Below are 12,857 nucleotides of genomic sequence, written 5' to 3' on the forward strand. Positions count from 1 at the left end.
AATATAGGATAGTTTTCTCTCGTGATAAATAACCAAGACTGCTGTGTGCTTTTATGGCTTTAAAATATCCTTTCCTTCATGTTTTTTTTCTGTCTAGCAGATTCTTCCTCCTCTAAACTTAAGTGTAAATGCGATAATCGAGCTTGTATCTAGACTAAGCAGAAATAAATACAGTCTACATCAATGTCGATGTACTAGTTTTGGTTTCTCAGGTGCTTTATGTCTTCTTTTATGTATTTGAGGGTGTTGTATAGTGATTTTCTAGGTATTAGCATATAACAGTCAGTGTTTCCCTATCATGTTGGGTATCTTTACTTTGGCATGAAATATAAGATGATCTTACTGGTTTTGTCTTAATGAGATGGAAAGAAGCTTCTTTTGCTTCAGTTTTGCCATTGCTGTGGTTTTCCTGGTCTGTAATGCTAGCTTGGCCTCTCCATTACTTTGCAAACGGACATGCCAGCAAGGTCTTAGAGGATTTACAATAGTGACAGCGTAACAGAGATTTGGCGTAAATGGCATTAGACTCTGTTGGATTTAGTCTTTTTTATTTGCTTCAGTTTGACTGGCAGGTTTCTGAGTGTACAGGTGTGAGGGTTCCCAGTAAAATTCTGGAGGTCAGTTCCTCCTGGGGGAGAAGCTAATAGTTCATGAGACCACTCCTGGCGGGCAGGTTCTGGATTGGCAGTGGCTTCCTGAACAAGACCTGAAAGGGCAGTGAGGCCATACCCAGGGAGAGATGGGTTCTCCTAGTGAGTGGCATCTGCCGGATGAGAGAATTGCTGCAAGGCTGATATTTGAACTAAGGGCATCTTCTTGCCTCCGTTAGTAGTTAACTGACCTCTCCATCTGAGATTCATTATTGTTGAGCATTGATCCTTTCCCCCCTCCCAGAAGTTTTCTTTCCCTTTATCATGCCAGCTTCTCCAATCCCCATCTGGTTTGAGACCCTTCAGAACCATTTTTTCTTTGTTGATGCTTTATCTTTAGGTCCAGACCAACATGAATCCAAATCACCTTTTAGTGTGAAAGCACTTTCCTTTTATCCTCCATGCTTCCGTACTTAGAAGAAATCGTGTCCTTTTCCACCTCTGATGCAGAGTCGGTTACATTGGAAGGACTTTGTATTATTATAAGTTTTGGTTTGAGAGTGAGTCCTTCAGAAACACCTTGCCTCCCCCCATTCCTTATTGGTCTTCTATTTCCTATCTTACACTAGCCTCTGACTTTCGTTTAGAATACCTAGCAGGTTACGTCTATTTATATTTGCTGAGAAAGTACTTAAACTTGTGTTTTTATTGAAGAAATGATCCTATACACTTTCTTTGGATGTTAGTGAAACTTGGATCCTGAAGCTGTTAGACGTTTTCTCCATTTGCGTTCTTTGGAACATGAACTTAATGTTCACCCCATTTTCTCAAAATCTCGTGTAAAGATTGTGATTGTTGCTTCATGCTGCTTATCCAAGGTTTGAGTTTCAAAAAATCCTCAACAGATTCTCTTAGTGGAAGTTCATTCTTTGTTTCTTTCTCATGTGTTCCACATAGATTTTACCAGTTTCTCTTTGAAACAGAATATATTTATCAATCTTAACTCTCCCCTATTTTCACGTTACTCCCGAATGGCCTCAGTTGCAGAGTTTGTTGCATTTTCTGCTGAGGGGAGAAAGGAAGGGCGAGGGTAGTAGCCTACTTCCTGAAACGCCCTCTGGTCCTTCCCTTGGCGCTTTACTGCTTCCCTCCAATAGATGGCAGAGCCGGCTGCGGAAGTTACCACAGGCTCTACGCAGAAACCGGCCTTTTTTAATACCAGCGCAGCTTGATTTTAACTGCAAGTCAGCGTGTCCAGGGTGTAGGGAGGCTCTTCTTTAGAGGAATTTGACATGTATATTTTGACTTGGAAGGAACTTGAAGAGATTGTTCAACCTATATGTTTTCATTTTATTGAAGAGGGAAATTTTAATGGCTGAGTCTGCACTTGCGAAGGTTTTACGTTCCCTGCTGTGTCTGTCTGACAACATGTGACCTATCACCTTAAGTTGTGTTACATGCTAGAATGAGTTGGAGCCTATGGTAAAATAAATTTCTGTGTTTTTTTTCCTCACAGTCTCTTTTGAGTGTTGAAATAGTTTCTCCTGCTTTTTCTGCAGTACCTAGAAAGTTAGATTTGGGGAAGAAGGAACCAAACAGTATTGGTATTTTCCCTGTGAATGGTGAGTCCTGATTGACAACCTCTGACTAGGAAGCTAGTAAGGGTGATGTCTCCTCTTTCCCTAGTCAGTCTTGCACTAATTGTAAAACCTCTTGAAACAAGAGTAAATGCGTTGCTCCAGTGGAAATATGGCTAGATATTTCCTTCTTTTATTTCATCTTTAACTCCTATTTGATTAAATGATTTTCCCCCAAAGTCTGTGTCAGGTTTAAGAATCTTTCTTCTGTTGAAAACCTGCTTCTAATTGGAAATGATCAAAGGGGAGAAAACAAAACAAAGGAAATGGCTATTGTCAAACTATATCCACCTCTGCTTTCCACTAAGAGTCTTTTTGCCACATACATCCCTTTTTGGATCCCTTCATCTCCACCTACTGGTGTTACCCACATAACTTTTTACCGTGTTGGCTATTGGTAGGTCATGACTGTGACAGAAGGAAGGGGACTGGAGGTTATCTGTTTTGTCTTTGCATTTCTGTGCGATGGGATTTGGTTTGCCACTTCAGCTCCCTATTGCTGCTCATTCATTTCCATTTCCTTGTTAGAGCTCATAGCCCCGAAATTAGACAGGAATGGTTTTAACCATTGTGTTTGAAGTTTGAGATCTGTATTTGGGAAGGAGACTAAACTGGTTGCTTGTATCTTTATTGATGTTACCTGGAATGTTAGCAGATTCACAGGAAAGTGAGCAAGAGAAGTAAAGAATTTCACATTTATTAGTTCTGCTGCTGCTTTGTAGTTAGCTCTCCGAAAAATACTGAAGGAGAAAGAAGATTGAAGTTGCTGCTGGAAATTAATTTGGGGGATTTTCTTTGTCCCACATAATACACCAATGAGTTCACTGATCTACTTCTAAATTGTTGTTATTTGATAAGGAAGAATTGTGTGGTCTGTCTTTATAATATTGAACTTATCTTCTGGTGTTATTGCTTCTAAGATCAGCTCAGAAATGAAAACATTTGGGGATGAGGAGGTTAAGGTATAAAGGAATAAGGAATGTGGGTTCTTCTATGAGGAGTTTTTTTTTTCTTTTTAATCAGCACTTTAGATAGTGCTGTGTAGGAATTTATTTTAATAATTTTACATGCTATTAACCTGATCATAATATCGAAGTAACTTCCAAATATATTACGATTTTTGGGACTCTGTGTCTGTCATTCACCCCATATGAGTACAAGACAGTACCTTACATTAGGAAATAATCTTTCTTACTCAACACTGTGGGTAGATGTTTTTTATTTTATTGATTTTTCTTGTTCAATTCAATCCTTGGTAGTTTTTATTTTCCCTCCTCACAAGAACTATTCAGATGAGATTTTGTAAATTGTGGTTTGTTATGTTTGGTGAATAGCAGCATCCCCCTGCTGGGGTGTTTTGCTCGAAATCTGTTAAGGACACAGATGGAGTTATATTTCCTGGGGGATATTTGAAAAATAAATTAAAAATGGCAATAGAGATAAATAGCTTTGTTTCATCTGCTTAGTCATGAGGATTTGGGTTCGTAACTCAATAAATGCCTTCGTTTTTAGTTCTCCTCCTGGAAGGGGTGAGGATCAAGGTCTGTGTTTATGAGCCTTTTTCTTAAACCCACCAGGTTCTCCTGCGCTGCCCAACAGCATGGTATATTTCGGAAGCTCTCAGGATGAGGAGGACGTCGAGGAGGAAGATGATGAGACGGAAGACGTCAAAACAGCCACCAACAATGCTTCATCTTCATGCCAGTCAACCCCCAGGAAAGGAAAAACCCACAAGCATGTTCACAATGGGCATGGTAGGTCTAATGTTGAATTTGGGCCAAAAATTATAAAATCCAAAGCTTTAGGTAGAGAGCTAGAATAGATCATCTGTTGAGAAGATGATGAAGATGAACACTTCATAGCTGGTTAGTGGCAAAGGAAGTTCTGTATACTCTCTAAGTGCCAGACATGTTTAAGGGCAAAGAGATTAGAGTAACACAGTATGTTCTAGACAAATTGATTGTTAAGATGAGTATAGATATTGTTATGTTTTGGAGATGATAAAGTTCATAAGAGCTGCAGATCGTAGAATCGGAAGAGGAAGAGATCACATCTAAATAGGGATGGTCAAGAAGATTTTGTGTAGAAACTTGTTATCACCTTGTTTTTGTGATTTTAACACATGTAGAAAGAACCATTATTCAGCATGTGAAATAAAGTAAATGTGTGTATATTATGAACCAGACCAATTTTTCCTCGAGTGCTATGGTGTCGAGGAAGAGGAGAAGGACAAAAGGTTGGGTATCAGAGAGAAAACTATTTAAATAAGTTGAGTGTGGAAAGTGCCCAGTGGCTTTTCAACAGGGAAGTGATTTAATTAGAGTTGTGTTCTGAAAAGATTAAGCTGGCATCGATTATGAGGATTACATAAAGGAAAATGATTTGAAGAAGAGGAAACACATTCAAAAGCTGTAATTACAGGCAATTACCTGGCTGTAGGTAACAAGGGACTAGAAGTTGGTTATGGCAATATAAAGAGGAGGCTATAAGTTCAAAAATGAGGACGTAGATACAGAAATTTTGCAGGGGTAGTTTTGATAGGACTTGATAACTAATTGGATTAGCATGGGATGGGGAAAGGAAGTAAGAGGAAAGAAAAGGAGAGTGAAGCAGAGCGAATGTGGTGGGGAGATATTATGGCTGTTTTCTAGTAAGCTCCTATAGGTTCTCTGCTAGACAACATATTTCATATAGGGCTCAGAGAGACCCTATGAGGTAGAGAGTCCCCATCTACAAAAGGCAGAAAATCAGTGTTGTTGATATGTGATTGAGGCAAAGGAAAGTTACTCATTTTTTTTCACCCCACGGCTATGCACTGAGCTACCACTTGTCTTTCTGGATTCCATGGGAAATAGAGGCTCAGGGCAAGCATAGCTTAGACACTGTGGGAATCTGGGTCCAGCTTTTGTTACTGTTGGGCGTTTCTGCCTTGTCGATTTAGTGGTTGCTCATGTCTCCTGCTTCTTGCTTATGGCTGTTGCAGTGGCATATAGACGTGGTAAAGGTGTGACCGTCTTTTGAGGACTTAGGGTTTACTTTGGGAGATGGACTTAACACTCCCAGTGTATAATTAAAAATGGTGACTTAATTTTAACCCTTCAAGAGAGTTTTTTTTACCTGGAGTTGTGGTTATCAGGAATCTTGATAATTGAAAGAGAGCTGCATATATGAGTTGGAATACAGGTTCGGGTGTCAAGATGAACTTTTTAGGGAAGTAATGAATGGTGAAATTCCACATAAACTGTGGAATGTGGAATGTTGTCTAGTTGTGGGGGTGGTGGCACACTGACTCACCAGTGTGGGACGTGTCCTTTCGGGTGACTGGGAGCCACAGGATAGTGCTGATGAGATGTTCTGCTAGGCAGGAAGAAGAATTCAAATGTAGAGAATAGGGAACTGTTGATGATTTTAGATGTGGAAGTAAGATGACATAGATCAAGTGCAGAATGATTCTTCCCACAACACAGTTTAGTCTGGAATGAAAGATGATGAGAGTCCAAGGATTCCAGCCGGAAACTGGCTGATGCGAGGTTGAACTTAAGGACATACAGTGGTTTGATGAGTTCAAGAGACCCTTTGAAGCAAAAATGATCAGCTTTTCACAGCTGCCTAGAGAGGCAGGGTTGAAGGGAATAGAAAGGGAATTAGGAAGGGAGTTGATGTGTAGGGGTAGTAAAGAAGTTTATCATCTGCTAGGTTTGTGGTGATGGCGAAGGACAGGAGAAATACAGAGAATAGACTGGGAATTGATCATCACCGAGCTGCTGCTGATTGAAGCGGACAGAATGGGTGAGCTTTCTGAGATAGAGTGAAGCAAGGAAGCAGACTTTTAGGGATTTTTCAAAAAAGTTCTTTAGAGGGTTTAATTTTCTAGTTTTACTTTTGTTTCTATATGAATCAAGAGAGATAAATACGAGCAAAATAGGAAGTTAGGCTCGTATCTCTTAGTCTTTGTCCATGATAGACATATGTTTCATCAGTACAGTATCAGAATGGTTCCTTGAGATGTTAATTTTCATTCTCTTACTGTGATTGGTAGGTGAATTCCTCAGTCATGTCAATCAGGTGAGTTAATTCCATGTGTACCTGTGCAGTTTTGGTGGCTTCTCCAAAACCTTTCTTTTTCCTGCTTATTTGAGCTTGTTGGTTCACTAGATAATTTTCTCATAGATTCTCCTTCCAGAGTCAACAATTGTCATCTTTCATGTGTGTGGATCTTATTATCTTGAATTCTCTTTTTCCATGAGCTCCAAAGGTGATGATGTGAAGGGGCCATGAGTATCTGGCAGCACATGACAGGGAGTTATGTGAAGCGGGTGGAATGAGGGTGATGGAATTAGCTGTGTTCTCTCATCTAAGGCAAGAGGATAACAATTTTGCATTGACCATTCTTGTCATTAGAAGTCCAGGAAGGTGTGTCTGTATCTACAGATACATATATTTACACATGCATGAACACAGAGGTAAACTTCTAATTTTTGAAAAATGTTATGAGATTTTTACTATTTTAAATAGTACTGTGTGAGTGAAAAAATAGCATGGCAATTAAGAAGGTTTTGAAAGTTTCACTTGCAGGATTTGCTTCTTATTTCAAATATTGTCAGAAATACCCTTGGGTCCTTTTGTGTACTGATGAATTTTTATGTCTCTTCACTTGGGGCGGCTTAGGATGGTGTGTGTCTTTTGTTCTAGTTTGCAAGGACTAGATGGGGGGAGTCTGAAGTGTGAGAACCCACAGGCCTCCTCTTACTGCCTTTTCTGACTTTGCTCTTCTACTCTCTCTTCTCTTTCTCATTTTCCTCACTCTTACTCCCTGATTCTGGTGTCCTCTCTTGTGCCTCTGGAGAGATACAGCGTAAGATAGAGGAACAATGGGGACCATCCCCAAGCCAGCTGGGCTTCATCAGTACACTAACTCCACTCATAGTTACCAACATTTCTGTGCTTTCATTAGTGAGTCTTGTAGAGAGCAAAGTTTCAAGGCCCTTTTGAAGTCCTTATCTGCTAATTCTAGTAACTCTCTTATCTGCCGATCTACTTCTAATGACTGTGTTTTCTTGATTATGAGTCCTAGTTATGTCTTGTATTCTTTTTTAAAAATTTATATTCAGATATTGTGAATTGTATTGTGTGCTGTATTCTACAGTATAATTTTTTGTTTCTCAGGGAGTGAAGCTCTTTCCTTTTTTGGCAGGTGAGACGAAGAGCTGACCACTCTGATTTCCCCTAGAGTGTTTGCCTTATATATTTACTTACATTGAGTTCATCTGTAGTTAACTCAGCTCCCAAACCCCAAGCCTCTGCCTTTTTGATCATGTCAGTATTTGAGCTGGAAAGGAGTTGGCAGCACTTCCAAAGTTTGCTGTTGGATTCAGCTCCAGTAGAGTCCCAGAACCCATCATAGTGAGAACCCATGGGGCTATGCACACACCTAAACTTTGGGGGATGGCTGAGAGGGAGATTACTGCAGGCCAAAGTGATCTGTCCTCATGTTTGAGTGTCTTCCAGACTCCAGTATGCAATACCATACTGTTGTCTAATGCCCCAGCTCATCCGTGCACGGTCTCTCAGTCGACAAGTGTGCCCATTGCCACACCAGGGCCTGGCCCCTGTGGGCATTTCCCTCTGGAATTCAGTTCATCTGCTCTTCAGTAGCCCTGTAGGAAAGTATGAATTTGTATTTTGTCTAAGGTTTTCTTGTTGTTGCCATGGGCATGAAGACCTTTCACATCCTTTTATATCCTAAACAAACACCATAGTCAGTAAAGTCTTTCCACTTTGGGATCTTCAAAAGATCAAACAAGTCAAATAGAAGCACCAAACCAACTTCACTGGAAAAGCAAAATTAGTTTGTGCATTTTTAATGCCTGTAAGTATTGGAGAAGATATTGTGTTTGCGTGCCCCTGAAGTTACTGTAGTTCTGGAGGATTTGGAAGGGAGCTTTGGGAATTATTTTATTGGGAAAAGCACTAAAATATATTTGTAGACTCTTTGAGGGTAAGATATTGCCATATTAACCACTTATGGAATTTTATGGAGTTAACTTTTGTTTCTAACATAAAATAAGTTTAACTTCTGTGCGTGTGAAAAATCAGTGTAAGACCCCATGCTAGTTTAAGTGCTTTGGAATATAATCCGGATGAACAAGGCATATATGCTCTTCCTTAAAGGAGCTTAGGGTATGGGATGCCACCTGGCAAACCCATCAGAACTGCCCTAAGACATTCAGGCTCCAGCCACGTGTTGTCCTGATCACACAGGTTTTAATGTCTGGTTCATGGACACTACCCGTCCGTCCCGTCCCCCCCCGCCCCTGTCACTTTGTGTTTCTCACATAGTCACTTCCTGTCACTTCCGATGTGTCCCCCTGTTGTGTCACGCCATTTGTCTATATGACTTTTATAAGCCTTCTCTCATACTCAGGTACAAACATTCTCCATAAAAAGGAGCTGTCGGGTATAAGCAGCTGAGGTACTCTCAAGTGTTTGGGCTCTATTAAAAATGGTGTTTTGTGGTTTTTGTGTGTCTTCATGGGTTTTTGAGTTTGTTTTCACTTTCTGGCATGTGAATACCAAATCTTTTATAAGATCCTATGAAAAGAAAGTATGCCCCGACTTTTAGTGCTAGGGAGTCTTCTAATGCAAAGGTTACCATGTTGGTTCTTTCTCTCTTTGCCTCTTTGTCTTCCTTTCTGAAGGAAAGGACTTTTCTTGACAAAGGTGTACTGTGATCACACTTGTATTTTGGAAAGATGAACTTAAAGATAGATGGGAATGGGCGCAGCTGAGCGGTGAAAAACCGTGAAGAGACTGCTGCACTAATCTTTACATGATTCCAAAGTTTTAATCAAGGAGGCATCACTGGAATGAACCGGAAAGGTCAAAGCAGACAGATAGCTGACAGATAGGGATGGCTTGGTGTCACTGGAAATACAAGTGCAGTTGGAAATGTCAGTCTTCAGTGCTCTGTGGGCTAAACTGACATGGGATGAGGCTGTGAGTGAATTAGTTGAAGTTTCCTGCTCTTGAGTCATTCTTGCTTATTCCAATTTAGTTAAGTCAGCCTTTGACCTTTGACATTTATGATAAAACTGGGAGATGAGGCTGTGAGGAGTGAATAGCACAGTGATTCAAAGCATAGGCCTCTGACTCTGGCCTACCTGGCTTTGAATTCTGCCTTTACCGGTTGCCAGCTACCTGCCCTTGAGCAAGTACTAACGTTTCTCATCCTCCAGCTCCTCCTCTGTAAGGTGGGGATTAAGTGAGATGTGTGTGTAGGCTGTCTGTTCCCCGCACATGCAGGGGTGTTCATAGTTCGTGGGTAGCTTTTCTAATTTTATTTTAGGAGGTGGTCTCTCGGAAGTCTGCTCCTTTGTGAGAGGGTGTGATTGAGGGCTGTTTTCCATGCATGACAATAAGAATACTAGAGTTTTCAGGATGTGTTCACCTACATTATCTCTTTAGATTCTATCTGCTCTACAACGGCGTGGACCTGAGGTGGTCAGGGCGGGTGCTTTTCTTGCTCTACAGTTGAGGGAGTAGAAGATCGGATGTCTTGCACCCTTCACCAGAAGTGGCAGGTTGCAGCCAAGCATCAAAGTTTTCGAAATGCCTCTGGGCCCACACACTTTCTGTTGTAAGGATGAGAGTGTGAACAATTGCACTCTGGGCTGGGTAGAGTCTGCGCTGTGGTGGTGGAGTTACCGCTCTCCTGTCAGGTAGACAACGTCGAAATGCCAGCTCCATATGCCACGGCCTGGGATACACAGCTCTGCTTGGGTCTCCTGGTGCTCTTGCCACATGGTGTTCCTGTCTTTGGAAGCCAAATGGTGAAAACCCACAGGATTGCAGTCTTCTTTGTGAGGCCAGTGGAGGAGAGGGAGTTGAAGCCAGCTCAGAAATGTCTTGGCTGTTAGGAATGCTCCTCCAATTTCGGGTGAGTCAGAGGAAGATGGTGATTTGTTGAAAAAGAGAAGTCAAAAGGTAAAAAGAAAAAAAAGAGAAAAGAAAAGTTAACTTTGTAGAAGGCCAGTTTCAGCCTCAGATTAGGTCAGTATTTCAGAAACACACTGAGCTCTCCTCACCTCGTTAGGTGTGCTGCATCACCCTCTTTATTCTGCGTCCGCTTTTATCTAAAGAAGGCAGATGACAAGGAAACAAACTGCTGTCAGCAGTTTAGTAAAGCAAGCCCTAGCAATGCTTGGGAGTCAGTCCCCAGACAGGAGAATGTAATGACACTCCTGAAGGTATTATTTTTAACAATGGCGAAAGGAGTTATAGATATCAGAAGCTCGTCACCCACAAGTGGTACAACTCAAATGTCATAATCTTTGAAAATTGAGCTTTCAGCTGTGGAGTATTCTCCTGTTCAATATTGATCCTTCCCCAACCATTTCTAGATAATTGAAATTATGCTGTAATACTACGTTGCCCAACACGTTTGTTTTCTTTTTTTGTCTGTTCATTTCCTGCAAAGGTCCTTATCAGCATTAATAGTCCCCAGGAGCTTTGTTTAATGTCTCTTTTAAAGCTGCTAATTAGCTGTGTGTTCCTGGGTGAAGCATTTAACTTCTCTGATTCTTAATTTCCTCCTCTTCCATAAAATGAGCAGGATGGAGTGGGTTAGCATTCATTTGTTCATTCATTCGTTTATATCCCAGCATTAAGAAACCATTACTGCATGTCTCATGTACAGGAATGGTTACCATTGAGATCTCTTGTAATGGATGATGGGCGTTGCTGTGTGTGCAAGGGAAGTGGCTTTTCCAAAATCACCTGTTTTGCCTGGTGAAGAGCCCTAACTAAAATTCTGTTTCTGTAATCCGTTCTTCTTTCCCTGAGACTGCAGTGCCTTTTTCAAATTAAAAACATTTATATCCCACCCGGTTTTCAGCTCCTTCACATTCCTGTCTATGGTCTTCTTGCCCCTGTAATAGCCCATTGGTACACGGTGCCTCCTCCAGAGGATGAGAATGTCAGCGGGGAAACCCAGGACTCTGGTGGTTTACACAGGAGTCCTCCAAGTGGTGAGGCAAGGATCACTAAGAACTCTGTTTTTACAGTTAACTACAGGTCAAACGCTGGCAACAATTCCCATGGCAGCTAGAAGTTGTCTTTCCTGCTTTGCTTTTACTGAAACCCATTTCTTGGTGAATATAGAGCAGAATTCCTTAATTCCTTGTGATAGGATTTCATTATGAGTACCTACTAGTTATAAAAGGGGTTGTGTACATGTGATATATGACAACAGAATGAGACACATACTCCTGCAGGGTTCACTTGTTTTGAAATAGAAAGTCCTTTGTGGGAGTACAGAAGGTGTTTACCTAGTTTATTGGCATGACGTTGGACCAGTAGTTTTATCTTTAAAGAAAGTGGATAGATGGTAGGTGATTGTGTGTATGAGGTAAATGCTAGACCCCAGGCTCACCCAGGACCTGCCCCAGCCAGCTTTTTTCTTCCGTCTGGGGTTCAGAGGAGGGCTAGTTCATGTTCAGAAGACTGAACCTTTTCCTCTTGGTTTCCGAGAGCACCTGCAGAGCTCCAGGCTTGCGGAGAGCTGTAAGGCAAGGCACTAGTGGCTTGGTGCCCCTCAGGAACAGCAGGCTGCTGTGAGAGGGTCTTGAGTCATGTGGGTGAGTGATTGGACTTGCCAGTCCCCAGAATGGGTTAGAGGGCCCTGCAGTGTGACACTTGTGACATTGGGAGCCTTTCTAAGCCCTTGTCCTGCTCCCCAGGCTTCTCCCACCCCTCACCCCCATTCTCTGATTTTAGAGGGCACTCATGAGCGTAAGTAGAAAAAGAAGCACTCTTGAGCTTCCCCTAAGTTATCTGCCTGCCCAGATTGAAAAGGCTGGGTCTAGTTTGGGAATGAGATGAGGGCCCTCCTTTTTCCCAAAAGTAAAGTCTCGAGACAGATTATCTCCGTTTCCTTTAGATTTCTCACTTGGGAGAAGAATGTGCAAGCATTAAAATCACTTTTCTATCAGGAAGAACCTGGGTGAGGGCACAGTAATTGTGTGGTCCAGCACATCCTCAGAATTCTTGGCTTTCTCACTTGAGAAGGTGGAGAGCCAGCTGCTTTTTCATGCTTCTTCCCGACAGGGTGTTTCTCCTGTCAGAGTGACGCTTTTCCCTACCTTGCATGGTGGAGATGTTGAGGTATGTTGGGAAATCAGCAACATCTGTATCCTACCCAGGAGGACCACCCTCACTGAAAGGTGGGGAAATAAATGCCCAGAAGACAAAATGTGGGAAATGAATACTTTATACTGTGGTAGCTGAGGCCAACACCCTGGTTAGGCTGCATGTCCAGGTCTATAGTTTTATTTAGGCAGTGCTAGTTTGAAGAAACTGGAACCCAAATTGCCACTGGCTGCCTTCTTTATCTTGCTTCTCCCCGAACTTGCCCCTGAGTGAAGCAGCAGGGTTCCCTGCAGAGCAGTGGCCTGGCTCAGGGAAGGAAGTGCCAAGAGAGAACACACTCCCCACTCGCCCTCTGCCACTGTGCTGCCGTCATGTCTAATCGGGCCTGTCTGTGACAGCACATGTCTTTCTGGTGGTGGGAGCCCTGACCCCAATAGTCTCTTGCAAGAGCCTGGTGTCCCCAGGCAGATGTTCAGTTTCGTAA

At 42.0% G+C, this 12,857-nt stretch overlaps 1 protein-coding gene across 10 annotated transcripts in view; it reads left to right on the plus strand.

Moving 5' to 3' along the window:
- Positions 1-12,857, plus strand: part of JARID2 (jumonji and AT-rich interaction domain containing 2) — a 255,093-nt gene that overhangs the window by 192,168 nt on the left and 50,068 nt on the right. For all 10 annotated transcript variants that reach the window (XM_070244931.1, XM_070244935.1, XM_005603585.4 and 7 more), the window contains one exon: positions 3,805-3,981. In XM_070244931.1, the coding sequence (XP_070101032.1) occupies positions 3,805-3,981 (177 nt within the window). The remainder of the gene's footprint in view (positions 1-3,804; positions 3,982-12,857) is intronic.

Source organism: Equus caballus, chromosome 20 (genome assembly GCF_041296265.1).
Source record: "Equus caballus isolate H_3958 breed thoroughbred chromosome 20, TB-T2T, whole genome shotgun sequence".
NCBI classification, from domain to species: Eukaryota; Metazoa; Chordata; class Mammalia; order Perissodactyla; family Equidae; genus Equus; species Equus caballus.